At 39.3% G+C, this 17542-nt stretch overlaps 1 protein-coding gene across 1 annotated transcript in view; it reads left to right on the forward strand.

Annotated features, from left to right (window-relative positions):
* Nucleotides 1-17542, forward strand: part of LOC133557610 (collagen alpha-1(XXVII) chain B-like) — a 165177-nt gene that overhangs the window by 70253 nt on the left and 77382 nt on the right. Inside the window, exons 14-25 of the mRNA XM_061908192.1 lie at nt 236-280; nt 5370-5423; nt 5538-5582; nt 9494-9547; nt 9682-9735; nt 9826-9879; nt 9964-10017; nt 10102-10155; nt 10228-10272; nt 15336-15389; nt 15475-15519; nt 17468-17521. Coding sequence (XP_061764176.1) covers nt 236-280; nt 5370-5423; nt 5538-5582; nt 9494-9547; nt 9682-9735; nt 9826-9879; nt 9964-10017; nt 10102-10155; nt 10228-10272; nt 15336-15389; nt 15475-15519; nt 17468-17521 — 612 coding nt within the window. The remainder of the gene's footprint in view (nt 1-235; nt 281-5369; nt 5424-5537; nt 5583-9493; nt 9548-9681; nt 9736-9825; nt 9880-9963; nt 10018-10101; nt 10156-10227; nt 10273-15335; nt 15390-15474; nt 15520-17467; nt 17522-17542) is intronic.

Below are 17542 nucleotides of genomic sequence, written 5' to 3' on the forward strand. Positions count from 1 at the left end.
AACAAAGACAGATGTTAAACAAAGGTAAACATGTCTTAAGAAGGCTCACAGCTCGCTCCACCTTCCACCTTAGACACACATAAACAAGCACACAGGTCCCTTTTATAAGCGGCCTTAAACACTAAGCCACTCTTCTTAGCATGTTTTTTTTTTTTTTTTTTTTTAAAGCCAATAACCCCAGAAAAGGGCTTCTTTACTTTTCATCTCACGTGCTCCTTTCCTTCTCTTTGACCAGGGCCAGTTGGGAGCACCCGGTCCAAATGGAGTTCTCGGACTAATTGTGAGTTGGTTTTCTGTGCGTCCTGACCGCCTTTCCCCAAACATCCATCCCGTCAATGCTCGATTCAAAGGGAACCAGAAAATGCCTGCGTAAATAGAAGATTATGCGGGTGCGAGCGTCTGTGTTTAATAGGTTTACCGCTGTAGACAAACTGGAAAAAGTGGAAACTTGTGTTGGGTTGGAATATGCGTTGGAATGACTTTTGATTAATAGTCAATCAAATCCAATTTAGCGAGTTGAACGTCTGTTTTAAGCTAGCTCGCCCACACACGCACCAATAGCCACGTAATGGTGTGTCTTGTCGTGTCCCGTGTTCACCCGCGCTCCTCCCGGTTTATTCTGGGCCATCGGCGGTGGCAGCAGGCCTGTAATTGGAGGCGTGTGATTACAGCTCTGCTCCCAGCTCTTTGTCCGCTGCAGCATCCATGTGACCAGCCTGGGTGCGCGCTGGGCTGCATTTAAAAATCATTCTGCTGCCACTGCAGGCTGCTTACTTTTGTCCAGGACGGGAGCCGTTCAGCCAAAACTGGAACTTGCTTAAGTTAGTCCCAACCACGTCGACAAACCGTGTGGATCAACCTATCAAGTCTTGGTCCACTGTGGTATTCTTAATACTAAAGAAGTCCTTGCATAAGCAAATGTTGACATACATAGTTAACTTAGGGAGCCAAAGAGGTAATTAGTCATTGTCCACATGTGTTGTAATTAGGAATGGGTACAGAATACGTAAATTTTTTTTAGCACCGATTCACGTAAAATTTTACGGGACCTGTGTTGCGTGGGACGTCACAAACCGGCTCTTTGAAATTCGGCACTCTGCAGATAATGTTTCAATTTTCAATGCCAGCAGAGCAATTGTCTCAAAAAACACTTTAACGTTAGTGAAGTAATGCTCCACTTTTCTAAAAACATGCGCTAGCTTGATGCTAATATACATTGGCTTTACTATTGACATGCTACTGACTAGCATTAGCGATTTTACATGGCGATTTCAATGAAAACTACAACTAAGCTGCATGTTATAATCAAACAGTTGGTGCGTAAAAAGTACAATACATAGAGTATTACCACTTTTTAGAGCACAACAAAAGACTAGACAGCAAAACTGAACCGACTAGCCACCCCACCATAAGCTATACACTACTGGACTTGCAACTCTAATTGCAATTTATGGTCACACTTGCAAATGAGACTCCGAGATGTGATAGTCAAACAAGATGCAGCAACTGGACATTAGTTATCATAATCAGCTCATTTTTAAATCTTGCAATTAATAGTGAAATTTTATTATCAAAAGCAAGTAATATTCATCAACACATACAAAAGTTTTGTACCGTTGAGTACCTGTATCGATTCCCAGGTAAAGGAAATTGGTATTGTATCATATAACTTAGAGACCCAAAGAGGTAATTACTCATTGTCCACATGTGATGTAATTAGGAATGGGTACAGAATACGGTAATTTGTTTTTGTCACCGATTCACGTAAAATTTTACGGGACCTGTGTTGCGCGGTACGTCTCAAACCGGCTCTTTGCAATTCGGCACTCTGCAGATAATGTTGCAATTTTCAATGCCAGCAAAGCAATTGTCTCAAAAAACACTTTAACGTTAGTAAAGTAATGCTCCACTCTTCTAAAAATTGCGCTAGCTTGATGCTAATATACATTGGCTTCATTATTGACATGCTACTGACTAGCATTAGCGATTTTACATGGCGAATTCAATAAAAACCACAACTAAGCTGCATGTTACAATCAAACAGTTGGTGCGTAAAAAGTACAATACATAGAGTATTACCACTTTTTACAACAAAAGACTAGACAGCAAAAACCAAACCGACTAGCCAATCCACCATAAACTATACACTACTGGACTTGCAACTACTTGCAAATGAGACTCCGAGATGTGATAGTCAAACAAGATGCAACAACTGGACATTAGTTATCATAATCAGCTCATTTTTAAATCTTGCAATTAATAGTGAAATGTTATTATCAAAAACAAGTAATATTCATCAACACATACAAAAGTTTTGTACCGTTGAGTACCTGTATCGATTCCCAGGTAAAGGAAATTGGTATTGTATCGGTTCAAATGTGAACGGTACCCATCCCGCGTTGTAGTATCACTTCACACCCATAAGCGGCAACAAAGCTACTGTCTAGGTACACAACATTAAATTGTGCACTTAGGTACTTTCTGTTCAGAGAAAATTCAACTTAAAAATAAAAGAATGGCTGTATTCAACTGGATTTTAACACAGCAACAGGGCACGATTCCGGCATAAACACTCGACTGGGGCATAAGAACCTGTTTACAACTTTCTAAATATGTGTTTTAATGTGGGGTTGTGACTGTTTTGAAATACTTATTAGGTCGTAGTAAGCCCTAGCCCCCCTATATATATATATATACATATATATATATATATATATATATATATATATATATATATATATATATATATATATATATATATATATATATATATATATAATTGTTTAGGGCCACAAAACCCTAGAGCCGGTCCTGTACCGCAAAGAACAGAATTCACACATTTATATATATTTTTTTAGATTTGCAGACTTATGATCTTAAAAAGAATAATTCATGTGCTAAAGCAGGGGTTTCTTTTTCCTTTTTTTCTTTTTTTTAACCTTGGGGCCCAACTTTTCTACTATAGCAGTGGTCCCCAACCACCGGGCCGCAGAAGAATTTTTTATAAAATAAAAAAAAATAATAATAGTTTTATTAAATCAACATAAAAAACACAATATACACTTACAATTAGTGCACCAACCACAAAAACCTCCCTTTTCATGACAAAAACGCCCCTTTTTCATGACAAAGAAGAAATTATTAAGCGTTGATCGGTCCGCGGATACAAAAAGGTTGGGGACCACTGTGCTATAGAGAAGCTTAGGGGCCTCTCAAATACTAACACTGAATTGGTAATTACTTTTACTTTTTAATTGTATTCAATAATTATATCTAACCAACATACAGTTTACAACTTTGTCAAATTATATGAAAGCATGTGTTAACCCAAAAAATTATTATCAACACTTTGGTCAGGCTAATTACAAAATGAAATACTAATCAAATATACTGCATAAGGGACTCAAACATTTATGAAAAATACATTTACAAACAATTATGTTGTGCTAAAGTAAATATTTTGTAACTAAATAATAAATACAAACGAGTTGGGAAATTGTGTTAGATGTAAATATAAACGGAATACAAAGATTTGCAAATAATTTTCAACCCATATTCAGTTGAATATGCTACAAAGACAACATATTTGATGTTCAAACTGATAAACATTTTTTTTTTGCAAATAGTCATTAACTTTTGAATTTGATGACATCAACACCATGACAAAGAAGTTGGGAAAGGTGGCAATAAATACTGATAAAGTTGAGGAATGCTCATCAAACACTTATTTGGAACATCCCACGGGTGTGCAGGCTATTTGGGAACAGGTGGGTGCCATGATTGGGTATAAAAACAGCTTCCCAAAAAATGCTTCCCAATCCTTTCACTGGAAAGGATTGGGCGAGGTACATCCCTTTGTCCACAACTGCGTGAGCAAATAGTCAAATAGTTTGAGAACAACGTTTCTCAAAGTGCAATTGCAAGAAACATCGGGATTTCAAGATCTACGGTCCATAATAACATCAAAAGGTTCAGAGAATCTGGAGAAATCACTCCACGTAAGCGGCATGGTCGGAAACCAACATTGAATGACCGTGACCTTCGATCCCTCAGACGGCACTGTATCAAAAACTGACATCAATCTCTAAAGGATATCCCCACATGGGCTCAGGAACACTTCAGAAAACCATTGTCATAAGTACAGTTTGTCACTACATCTGCAAGTGCAAGGTACAGCTCTATTATGCAAAGCGAAAGCCATTTATCAACAACATCCAGAAACGCCGCCGGCTTCTCTGGGCCCGAGATCATCTAAGATGGACTGATGCAAAGTGGAAAAGTGTTCTGTGGTCTGACGCGTCCACATTTCAAATAGTTTTCGGAAATATTCGACATCGTGTCATCCGGACCAAAGGGGAAGAGAACCATCCAGACTGTTATCGACGCAAAGTTCAAAAGCCAGCATCTGTGATGGTATGGGGGTGCATTAGTGCCTAAGGCATGGGTAACATACACATCTGTGAAGGCACCATTAATGCTGAAAGGTAGATACAGGTTTTGGAACAACATATGCTGCCATCTAAGTGCCATCTTTTTCATGGACGCCCCTGCTTATTTCAGCAAGACAATGCCAAGCCACATTCAGCAGGTGTTACAACAGCGTGGCTTTGTAAAAAAAGAGTGTGGTTACTTTCCTGGCCCGCCTGCAGTCCAGACCTGTCTCCCATCGAAAATGTGTGGTGCATTATGAAGCGTTAAATACGACAGCGGAGACCCCGGACTGTTGAACGACTGAAGCTCTACATAGAACAAGAATGGGAAAGAATTCCACTTTCAAAGCTTCAACAATTAGTTTTCTCAGTTCCCAAACATTTATTGAGTGTTGTTAAAAGAAAAGGTTATGTAACACAGTGGTGAACATGCCCTTTCCCAACTACTTTGGCACTTGTTGCAGCCATGAAATTCTAAGTGAATTATTATTTGCAAAAAAAAAATAAAGTTTATGAGTTTGAACATCAAATATGTTGTCTTTGTAGTGCATTCAATTGAAAATGGGTTGAAAAGGATTTGCAAATTATTCTATTCCGTTTGTATTTACATCCAACACAATTTCCCAACTCGTATGGAAACGGGGTTTGTTTCTTAAAGAACTGTCAAAAAAATATAAGTGAAAATGAAAAAACAGCTTCACCTCTTTCGTCATAATTTTTGCGCTTAACTTAATTGTATTTTATCTGCCTTTGAACAAAGGCACAAATAAATATGCAAACAATGGTTAGTTTTACTTATGTCAATGTCAGTCATAGGGTTGTCGACATGCATTCATTTGAAGAATTATTCTCCACAGTCTTCTCAGACTTCTTTGCAATTATCTACCACGACACAAATTTCCTGTGCAAACATAACTTTGTTCCCTCTTCTGGTACCAGGGTGATATGGGACCCGTTGGAGAGATGGGCCTTCCAGGACCGAATGGACTGAAGGTAATCTTACCTGCACTCTCATGAAAACGAGGGATTCTGTTGATTCCCGTTCAGAAATCAGAAGGTCTTCCTACAGTTTCGGAGTTCTAACCGCCCAGTCTGTGTTTCTTCCAGGGGGTGCCTGGAAATCCCGGAGAACCAGGACTGAAAGGTGATAAGGTGATCTGAATATTCCTGTTATTGGCCTGTGTTTGAGCAGCATGTGATGGATGTACTATACTCCTTTGCATCCTTATCTTGTCTGTCCCACCTGTGGACCTAGCGCATGCTTGATGCCTTTATATCATATAAGGCTCACTAAGTGATAATAAGCATGAGATATGCCTTTAAAAAAGGAAAGCAAGGTTTTGTCCAGTGTTGCATGAGTGGATTGGTCATGTATTGAAGGGTTATTGGAAAAATGGTTTGTGGTTAACAGTTGTTTTAACATCATGTCCACAATTTTACCTAAGTCATGGGTGTCCCAACTTTTTTCACTGAAAATTGAAAGCATATGGATGCCATTTAGATATTTTTATTTTTCAAAACCAATTGGTAAATTTAAGGAAATGTTTAAAGTCCCGGGGACCCAAAATTGTCTGGATTAAAAATAATCCATATAATTTTTATTTTATTTTTTACTTTCAGCACTTAAATATCTGTATATCAACTTTAGAACCATCCGTTGCTATCAATTTTCAAATTATTTTAAATTGATGCCCTTTTTTTTCTTACAAAGAAAACCATGTTTTTTTATTGCAAAAACAAAAAATATGCCCAAATTTTCCCCAAAACATTTTTCAAAATGAAATATTTGACGTGAAGTAATTTAAACCTTAAATAGGTAAATACTTTTGATTCATTATTATTTTGGTTTGGATTGCTTTAAATGTATTTGGAACGTGTATGCAATTACAAGTGATGTATTATCTAGTTTACATATTTACATTTTTCTTAACAACAAGTCTGGAAGGAAGTAGGAAGAAGTCAAGCTTATTTAATCATACTCCTTTTCCAATTCATAGCAATTTTGTAGCTCATATTATTTACTTCCTTTTCTCATTTTGTAACACACTTTAAATACATAATATTAATAATAACTTAGATTTATATCGCGCTTTTCTAGACACTCAAAGGGCTCACAGAGAAGAATACAACAGTTCTCCTAATAGTTATGCATAATGATTCACATAATGAGATGAAAAATATCTTATTTTTCAATAAATTCTTCCTTATACTTTGTAAACACTTTTAAGCGGCAATCATATTACTACATTGTTTAACTTCTTTGCTTAATCTATTTGATAATTTCATTCCACATACTAATATGGTAAAGGTTTATAGTGTTTGAAAAACAACAGTTTAAAAATATCTGACTAGAGGTCTCAGGGTTAAATAAGGCTCATTAAAAAAAGTTAATTTATCAATTCATATTATTTTTACTTTCAACGCTGTACAGTAATTTATTTATTTATATCTGCACCTTATTGATTTTTTATCCTGCACTACCATGAGCTAATGCAACAATTTCTTGTTCTTATCTGTACTGTAAAGTTCAAATTTGAACGACAAAAAAAAGTAAGTCTAAGTCTAAATCTCTATATCAACTTCAGATCTATCCTGTCTATTATAAGTTTTTTGTTGTTTTTTTAGCAATGTTTTTTAAAGTTAAAAAATATGCATGCATGGCAGCTTTGTGTTGGTAGTGTTGATATTGCAACATGTTCTTGTTACAATTACACCTGTTTTCCCTATTATTCCAAATGTTATGGGGTTTTTTTGTAATAATATTTTTCAAGTCGGGCCACATTAGGAAATCGCTGTGGTCTACATTTTGAATATCCCTGCTCTAACTAAACTGGGATTGACATGTATATAACGTGTCATATAAAATGGAAGAGAATGCAGGTATCGATATAGATAACAATTTGGCCACAGTCAAGAAAAATTCTAAGAAAAATATTCAAATCTAACTAAAATAGTGCAAATGACTCCATTAGCTATTATGCTCTGATTCTAGTTGGTTGACAAGTCTTCTTGTATACACCAGAATATGTTCAGCACAACACCCATAGCACCTGAAAAGCAGGAAAGCAAGCTATAAAAGAAATTATAAAGCCGATACGATAACTTCCTGCTTACAACTCCTGATACCAATAACTTATTTATATCCATTATTTTCTTAATTTAGATTTAACTGTAGTTTGTACTGACCTGGAGGTAATAATATCCTCAAACAGAGGTGGATTTTGCAAAGTGTACCTGTTGATTTGTCCTGACAAAGACATTTATCTTCATCACCGGCTGTTGAGTGCTGTCATTTCCATGATGAAATTCCTGATAACTTTAGCCCTTGGCTCGTCTTGGGCAAACCTTTTGCTCTGCACAAATTTCACCACACCCAGTGTATGTGTGACAATCATTGGAACTTTAACTTTAACGATTTTCAAACATGTCAGCGATAGGGTCTTTCTTTACGTCTCGGGCAGCAGCTTCTTTAAGCAACCCAGGTGTCTTCGTAGACTTTCAAAACACTAAAAGGATGCTGGCGTTTTGGGTGTCTGATGTGTTAAAGGGGAACATTATCACAATTTCAGAAGGGTTAAAACCAATAAAAAAAAGTTCCCAGTGGCTTATTTTATTTTTCAAAGTTTTTTTCTAAATTTTACCCATCACGTAATATCCTGAAAAATAGCTTCAAAGTGCCTGATTTTCACCATCACTATATCTACCCGGGCCCTGCGATGAGGTGGCGACTTGTCCAGGGTGTACCCCGCCTCCCGCCCGATTGTAGCTGAGATAGGCGCCAGCGACCCCAAAGGGAATAAGCGGTAGAAAAATGGATGGATGGACATATCCACCCGTCCATTTTCCTGTGACGTCACTGCGTGACGCCAATACAACCAAACATGGCGGATAGAACAGAAAGGAATAGCGACATTAGCTCGGATTCAGACTCGGATTTCAGCGGCTTAAGCGATTCAACAGATTACGCATTTATTGAAACGGATGGTTGGAGTGTGGAGGCAGATAGCGCAATTGAAATCGAAGAAGAAGCTAAAGCTATTGAGCCATATCACGTTAGACAGCGGCAACGAGGACGAATTCGGCGATCGTCTTCTAACCAACGATTGCATCTTTTGACCACTGGTGCAACTTGAATCCGTCGATTGGTATGTGTTTGTTTGGCATTAAATGTGGGTGGAGGGAAAGGCTGGATGCAAATAAAGCTACAAATGAGGCATAATGATGCAATATGTACACACAGCTAGCCTAAATAGCATGTTAGCATCAATTAGCTTGCAGTCATGCCGTGAGCAAATATGTCTGATTAGCACAAAAGTCAATAACATCAACAAAACTCACCTTTATGATTTCGTTGACTTTATCGTTGGAAATGCATCTGCTTTGAGTGTCGCGGAATATCCACACATCTCTGTGCCATCTCTGTCGTAGCATCGCTATCGTCGGTAAAGTGTGCAGAACAAACGAGCGACTTTCGCATCTTAGAGAGTTTACAACAGGCTCACAGCTTGGCATGTAGGAGAAAGTGAAGTGAGTGAATTATATTTATATAGCGCTTTTCTCAAGTGACTCAAAGCGCTTTACATAGTGACACCCAATATCTGAGATACATTTAAACCAGTATGGGTGGCACTGGGAGCAGGTGGGTAAAGTGTTTGCCCAAGGACACAACGGCAGTGACTAGGATGGCATAAGCGGGAATCGAACCTGCAACCCTCAAGTTGCTGGCACGGCCACTCTACCAACCGAGGAGTGCTTGATTTGCTCAGCCGAACCCACCTACAGCACAGTATGGGTGACTTAGCCTTATTAGGGTGTTTGTTTGTTTTTGTTTTGTTTTTGTTTTTTACCCCTAATCGGCTATATGAGCAATTTTTTTCAAAGGAATCGTGTGATGTCATAATTCTTCATATCGGCCCTAAATGTATTGTTGATGACACTGATACTACATGAATACTGCTTTGCTGACCATGTGCATTTACCATCGCACTAAATGCTCTATCATGTTTTACATTTGTACCTCCCACATCATCTTGTGGCTAATAGTCTCGTTCTCTCTCTATCAGGGTGACATTGGGATATCGGGCGAGCAAGGCGAGATGGGCTACAAAGGAGACAAGGCAAGTCACCTAGTCTTTGCTCGAGTAGAGTGTTGTCCGTATGGATTCCTGATGTCGACTGCAAATCTCACTAGGCAAATATATTTAATTCAGTTAATTGCCTTTCCAATTTTGAATGTGTTTGTGTGTGACAGGGCATCCAAGGAGCTCCGGGTCCACCTGGCATCCGCGGAAAACCAGGACCGCCGGTTAGTGTTGACTGTTGCAACTCAACGATTGTCGTTATTCTTAATACAGCCTTTTAAATGTAATATACATGTCTTTACCTTTCTTTACAGGGCAGTCCAGGCGATAAAGGCCCCGATGGCACAGCAGGACCAATCGGCCCTGAAGTGGGTATTTACCCACAGTATAGATTTGTTTTACTAACGGACAATAGTAACCATAATTTGACAAGTCTGAATTGATCATGATAGGGTTTTCCTGGAGATATGGGACCGCCGGGAGAGAACGGCCTTGAAGGGCCAAAGGTAAGGGAGACCATCGTGTTGCCCGACAATTGTATATGTGTGCTACCGCATTCAGCACATTTTTCTGTTTTTCCCTCCGCCAAGGGAAAGCTAGGGACAAGAGGTTTACCTGGGCCACAAGGAGTACCTGGCTTGGAGGTAAGCCTGACTGACAACATAGCAACACAAAAGACCACAATTCATTGAACTCGTCTTTGTCTTTCTTTCCAGGGAGACGAGGGCCCTATCGGACCACCAGGACCAATGGGATTGGAGGTGAGTTCTGTACCCTGATGTCACATTATATACTCCATTTTCTTCAAGGCATCTAAAGTTGAATCTCGATTTACAAACCTAATTGGTTCTTGAACATGGTTCGTAAATTGGAAATGTTTGTATAGTGAAGCATAGTTCCCCATAAGAAACATGTAAACATGAATAAGTTTAGTAAAAGAATGCACACTTTGAAGAGTAAGTAACAGTAAGTGTATTGTGTGTGTGTATGTATATATACAGTATATATATATATATATATATATATATATATATATATATGTATGTATGTATGTATGTATGTATGTATGTAGAGCAGGAAAATCTGTAAAACAGGATTGTAGGATGAAATAGCCTCCGTGTTTTTCCCTGACCTAACGAATATATATATATATATATATATATATATATATATATATATATATATATATATATATATATATATGGGCTTCACGGTGGCAGAGGGGTTAGTGCGTCTGCCTCACAACACAAAGGTCCTGAGTAGTCCGGGTTCAATCCCAGGCTCAGGATCCTTCTGTGTGGAGTTTGCATGTTCTCCCCGTGAATGCGTGGGTTCCCTCCGGGTACTCCGGCTGCCTCCCACTTCCAAAGACATGCACCTGGGGATAGGTTGATTGGCAACACTAAATTGGCCCTAGTGTTTGAATGTGAGTGTGAATGTTGTCTGTCTATCTGTGTTGGCCCTGCGATGAGGTGGCGACTTGTCCAGGGTGTACACCGCCTTCCGCCAGATTGTAGCTGAGATAGGCACCAGCGCCCCCCACATCCCAAAAAAGAAAAAGCGGTAGAAAATGGATGGATATGTATATATATTTTGATGTATACTGTGTATAAATATACTGTATATCAAACCAACATCACAAGGGGGTAATGGATAATAACACAATAAAGGCAAAGTTCCTTTGCTACAATAATTGAAAAAAAAAAGTTCAAAAGTAAAATCATTTGTACCTTGCCTTCATGACGTGAAGATGAAAGTAGAGGCACATATAGGAGGGTGCAAGAGGAAGGGAAGTTTGTGTGGGTTATCGCTCCGCTCTAAATTTAAGTCCCAAATTAATCCCTCCTTTCATTCCAGGCTGGCTTATTGGCTTTTTTGCTTACCCCTATTGTGTAAGCAAAATAGACAAAACTTGGTAAATGGCAAACAAAAAACATAAGCTAAAGCACTGAGAGGCAACCGAGTAATGGAGTGCGTACACAGGATGTGATGTAGGGCGCTCCGCACCCCTCGTGTACTGCACGGCACAGGAAGTGATGTCATCAAAATGGCAGCACCCTAAGGCTTCCAGCGGCACAGAAAATAAGTAAATGAGTTAATGAAGCGTTCGTCCGCAGAGACATGGTTCATATTTTGCGCAATCTAAAGGTTCATAAACCGAAACTGTCACTTCTTTGGTTCATGTTTTGTTTTGGTCATGTTATGTTTAGTTTTTTGGACATTCAGTTCTTGCGTTTGCACTTCTTTGTTATCTTTGTCACCATGGCTTCTCATTAGTTTCCACCTTGTCTCCAAGTCACGCCCTGGTTCCTTAGTTCTCACACCTGTTAATCATTATCATTGGTATTATTTATTCGGTAGTTGCAAAGTGTTCAGTCCGGCAACTTCACATATTCCTGATGTTCTTCCTTTCCAAGTCATGCCTAGTTTCCCATCTGCTCATGCCACGTAACTTTTGTTTGTGTATGCCACAGTGCAAGTGTTTTCTTTTCATGTTTGTAGTTTGCAGCATTTATGCTAGTCTTTTGTTTCACAGCCTAGTTTTTGTACTTCCGCCCCTGTGTGCGCTATGTTTGTCTTTTAGTAGTTATAGCTCACGTCTCACTCGTGCTAACTTCCCTCTGCGTCGCAGAAACAATCCACGTCTAAGTCATTGTTTGACAGAATCGTTCTCAAATAGAGGGGTTCCTAAATAGAGGTTCCACTTAATTTCTTGCTCTTAAGCTCGCTCTTTTTTACGTCGTACTTTATTACATCCCGTCATCTTACAGAACAGATTTTTAAAGATACTAAAGTGAGTAACTGATGCTACAAACGTAATAGCTGATGCTACCATTTTTAATCCACTCTCATTTGCAGTCAATTTTCTCTATGAGGAACTTAGCATCCCTGGTATGGACACCAGGGGGGATAACTTTCACTACTTTGTTGACTGTCGTTGAGATTTATAGCAAGCATAAAATGCTAGAGGTTGTTAATGGACCGCTGCAGACAGAGGAGACTACTGAGTGCCAGAAGTGGAACCCTTTTGGAAGAATGCCTTCACTTGGATTTTCACTGAGTCAGACCCATTTTTCTTTGATGGTCCCAGATGTTTTTTAGTTGTTTTTTTTTTGTCTTTTTACTTCCTTCATTTTTCACCTAAGCCTCCTTCTTACTACTCCTGCTGATTCAGCCGGGTTCTGGGACCCCCTTTGTCGTCCTTCTGAGGGGAAGTGGTGCACGACTGAGTGATCTCTGGCCAAGTGGCACGGGTCCGACTTCTCCACCTCCTCTAAGGCCAGCTGTTTTTTGTTTAGGTCCACCATTGCAACAATAGGTCTTGTCTCAGTTCTTGTCCATCACACTTTCTTGCTTCCTTTCCTTACGCTCCCTTCCTTTTCTTTGGATCAATCAGACACAAGCAAAACTATTCATGGGGTAAATACCCAAAGCCTTAAAGAGGAAATTCCGTTTTTGGGGGGGAATTTTGCCTATCATTCACAATCTCTATGTAAGACAAGAACACAAATGTTTTACTTTTTCATGCATACTCAGTCTGATTGATTGATTGATTGATTGATTGATTGATTGATTGATTGATTGATTGATTGAAACTTGTATTAGTAGATTGCACAGTGCAGTACATATTCCGTACAATTGACCACTATATGGAAAAACCAGAATAAGTTTCTCAATTTGTTTAAGTCGGGGTCCACGTTAATCAATTCATGGTAGTCGTTAAATAAGTACGAGGTGGCTAACAATGTTGCTAAAGAGAGTAGACTATTTCGCCCGTAAAACCCTCTACATACTGTAACCATGCACAAACCGCCAGCAAAAGTCAAATTACATCTCGTGACCTAAATACTAACCAAGTATTAGCAATATTGTTATTATAAGCGCTAACACAGACAAGCTACTTTTAGCAGCGCCATGATCACAAAGCGCTAACTAGCTTATGCAACTACAGTATTGGCATACTGATCTTCAGCTGCTGCATCACCTCCGAGTTGGTGAAAGTTCATTCTGAATTATAAATAATGGCTGTCACTCACCCGGAAAAGGGTGGAGTGCCATCTCCGGGTTGGGGAGGAGACCCTGCCCCAAGTGGAGGAGTTCAAGTACCTAGGAGTCTTGTTCACGGGTGAGAGAAGAGTGGATCGTGAGATCGACAGGCGGATCGGTGCGGCGTCTTCAGTAATGCGGACTTTGTACCGATCCGTTGTGGTGAAGAAGTAGCTGAGCCGGAAGGCAAAGCTCTCAATTTACCGGTCGATCTACGTTCCCATCCTCACCTATGGTCCTGAGCTTTGGGTCATTACCGAAAGGATAAGATCACGGGTACAATAGGCCGAAATGAGTTTCCTCCGCCGTGTGGCGGGGCTCTCCCTTAGCAATAGGGTGAGAAGCTCTGTCATCCGGCAGGAACTCAAAGTAAAGCCGCTGCTCCTCCACATCGAGAGGAGCCAGATGAGGTGGTTCGGGCATCTGGTTAGGATGCCACCCGAACGCCTCCCGAGGGAGGTGTTTAGGGCACGTCCAACCGGTAGGAGGCCACGGGGAAGACCCAGGACACGTTGGGAAGACTATGTCTCCCGGCTGGCCTGGGAACGCCTCGGGATCCCCCGGGAAGAGCTAGACGAAGTGGCTGGGGAGAGGGAAGTCTGAGCTTCCCTGCTTAGGCTGCTGCCCCCGCGACCCAACCTCGGATAAGCGGAAGAAGATGGATAGATGGGCTGCCACTCAGTAGAAAGTTGCGGACATAAACTGAGAAGTTGCTCAAATTTATCATTCAACTAAGACCGGATCAGCGTTTGCTTGCCGCACTTTTTTTTAAACCTGTGTTAGGATTAGGATTAATTCTTCATCTAAACAGGAAGATATGAACATCCCATCAGTGGTCACCCCAGTGAGAGCAGATGTTGTACAGGAAGTAATTGTTGTGTTATGTTCGTATTGCACTTAGCAATACTGCTGCATGATGCTTAGTGTTACAGGAAATCTGTTTAGCACGCAGCTTCTAAAACTTGGAGCCCACATTTAGATTTAGGCTCACAAATTTAAGGTTGTGGATCACTATTTGTCTTAAAGTAGTCTTTTGTTGTCTCTCACAAAGTCTGCCATAAGTAGTAGGTTTGTTGTTTTTGAAGGGAAAAGCCAATGTTGCGATGTGTCTGTTAAAATAATAAGCTGCCCTATTCTTGAAATAAGAAACATATGTAACTATTACATGTTAATATGAATGTTCCTGTTACTACATTACATATATTTTTATAGTGTATACCTAAAATTATTTTAAAAGGACTTTATTGGTGGAATAGAGCGACTCCCTTTGGTTTCATTGTTAGCTGACTTTTGCTAGCGTTTATTTACGATTTAGAATGCGTACAAAAAAGCTAATGTGTTTTTGTCTTACATAAAGATTGTAAAGGATAGACAAAATTAAAAAAAGAAAAGTGCAGTTCCTCTTTAACAACTCATTTGAATTTTTTTTATTACCGTGTGATATGACGGTTGAATTAAATGAGTCTGGAGTCTAAAGGTGGAATCTTTGAGTCATTTAATTGACTCGGCTCTGAGGAGTCACGGCTGGTAAAAAAGCACTTAGCTCCCCTCTTAACCTCAGGAATTACTGTCTGTGCAAGAGACATGACAGTCAGCAAACACCTTCACAGTCTGCCGAGAGGTAAGCGACTGGCTTACCTGCGCACGCCAGCGCTTGTTTGGGCAGACTGCGACATCTGCAGACGGCCGCAAGCTGTCATCACCCGTGATTCACTGCCCTTTGCGTTTATTTCCAAGGTTAATGTTGCGTCACGTGGCATGTTTGTGTCCTGCTTAGGGTCGACTGGGCAGAAAAGGATTCCCTGGGAAGGTCGGGCCTGAGGGAGTGAAGGTAAATACACTTTAATTGAACCTTTATTCATTTTGTAAATTATCTAGAAACATCCATGGCAAACCTACAATGTTACTTTATGCAGGGAGAGACTGGCATCACAGGAAAAGTTGGATCGATGGGGGAAAGAGTAAGAAACCTATACTTATTACTTGTATGTAGAGCAGGGGTGTCCAAAAAGCAGCCTTCAGCTCATTTTGTAACGGCCCATTTTTGAAATACTATCACAAAAAAAAGCATAAAAAGTTGTAATGTAACAAGAAATCGTTTCAATATTGACACTAATAACAGAACTGTCACGCAGGCAGTTGTGTTTATTTAAAACTGTCATTGCTTTAAAAATAATAAAACATTAAAATTGACAGTTACATCTGAAATTGATTTTGAAATTTAGGTACTGATAGTAAAAATAACATATCTTATTTTATTTGACACTTTCATTAGTAGAAGCCTTTTGGATCCCCAAGACCTTTTTAGTCTGATTATTTTTTTTATGAACTGTCGTTAAAAAAAAAAAAAAAAAAAAAGAATGAAAAGCTATGGTATAAATTATTTACCTATTTGAGGCTCTAATTACTTCATCACATATTTTATTTTGAAAAATGTCTTCGGGAAATTATTCTGTTTTTGCCAAAAAAACGTGTTTTCTTTGGAAAAAGGCATAAAAAAAAATAAAAACACAACAACAGATTTGATCTATTAATATTTAAGTGCTGAAAGATAAAATAAATATAACTGTATTTCCCCAACTACGAGCCGCACCCATTACATTTTTTGACATTTTTTTTACATATATCAGCGGTACTTTGGGAAATGAGATATTTTATGTTTGTTTACGAACCTTAATTTTTTCCAAACGGTGCCTGTAAACACGGCAGTAAAACAGCTGATTATTCAAGTCATTGATGTCTTTATTTATTATTGAGATGAATGAGACTTTCCCCTTTTTGTAATAGGGTTTAGGATGTTTATCAGGATTCTTCTTCCTTGTAATTTAGAAAAACTTTGTGTTTGAATAGTTTTAGTAAATTGTTGGATTTCTTTGCCAAATCCATTCCATTATTTAGCCGTGAGTGAAGAAAAATCCATTGATGTGTTCAAAGCTTGGGAAAAAAAGTAATGGTGTATCGTCCGGAAAAAATGGTATTTTATGACTTATTTTTTAAAAACTTTAATGACTGAGACCCTTTAGGGTCCCCGGTACTTTTATCATTCTCAGAAATTAAGGGGAGTTCTATTCTCCCGTCCAAAGGCAAAACCTAGTAACTCAATTCTGGCTGATTTTGAGAAAACAAAGGAAAACCAATCTATCTTGATGCTGTCTTAAAAAGATCTACAAAGTCAACAAACGTATAGATGTTTTCTTGAGCTTTCATTTTCTTGCCGATTGAGCCATGGATTGAATCTGCTCTCATGAACGTGTGCCCTTTCTCCAGACATTTCATCACAATCTCGGGTGGGCCCCATTCTGCGTTTGCACATTGGGCAAGAGCCGTGTACAGCGTCCAGTTTTTATTTTGACCTCCTCAGTTATCTGCCCAAAAGAGTATGCGAGGGGAAGAATCAAGAACAATACATTTAATGAAGGTGCTTGCAACGTCCTGGGCCAATCTTCCAAATATCCCCTCGTGCCATAATATCACATAATCAGGTTGACCGTCGGCCCCCATTTGTGCAAATGTCTCATTAAAGACAATAAGGCGACTGACAAAGAAGCTCCGATTCGTCCCTTGAGATACTAGGTTTTTCTGTTGTATCTACGCGGTTATGTGGTAGTTGCTAGGTCCTGCCATGCGCGTAACAGCTTACTTACGGAACAAATTATAATATCTCATACACTAATGTAAAGCATATCACCTAGGAACTCCAAAATTATTATCAGCTCAGTTTTGATCAAAATTGAGTTACTGGGTTTTGCCTTTGGACGGGAGTTATTGTTCTTGAAAATAAAAAATATCAAATCTGCCCCTGCATGCTTTAAATTTTCTGTGCGACATTCGGTAAAACGTTTGGACAGCCCAGATATAGGGTATCGCCTTGCTGCAAGTTGGACCACTGAGTTTGTGTGTTTGTTATAGGGCTTGGTTGGTTTTATCGGACCTGTGGGAGAGGCGGGGCTGGCGGGAGAGAAGGTAACATTCCGTTTGGATTCA

Source organism: Nerophis ophidion, linkage group LG08, assembly GCF_033978795.1.
Source record: "Nerophis ophidion isolate RoL-2023_Sa linkage group LG08, RoL_Noph_v1.0, whole genome shotgun sequence".
In the NCBI taxonomy this organism is placed as follows: Eukaryota; Metazoa; Chordata; class Actinopteri; order Syngnathiformes; family Syngnathidae; genus Nerophis; species Nerophis ophidion.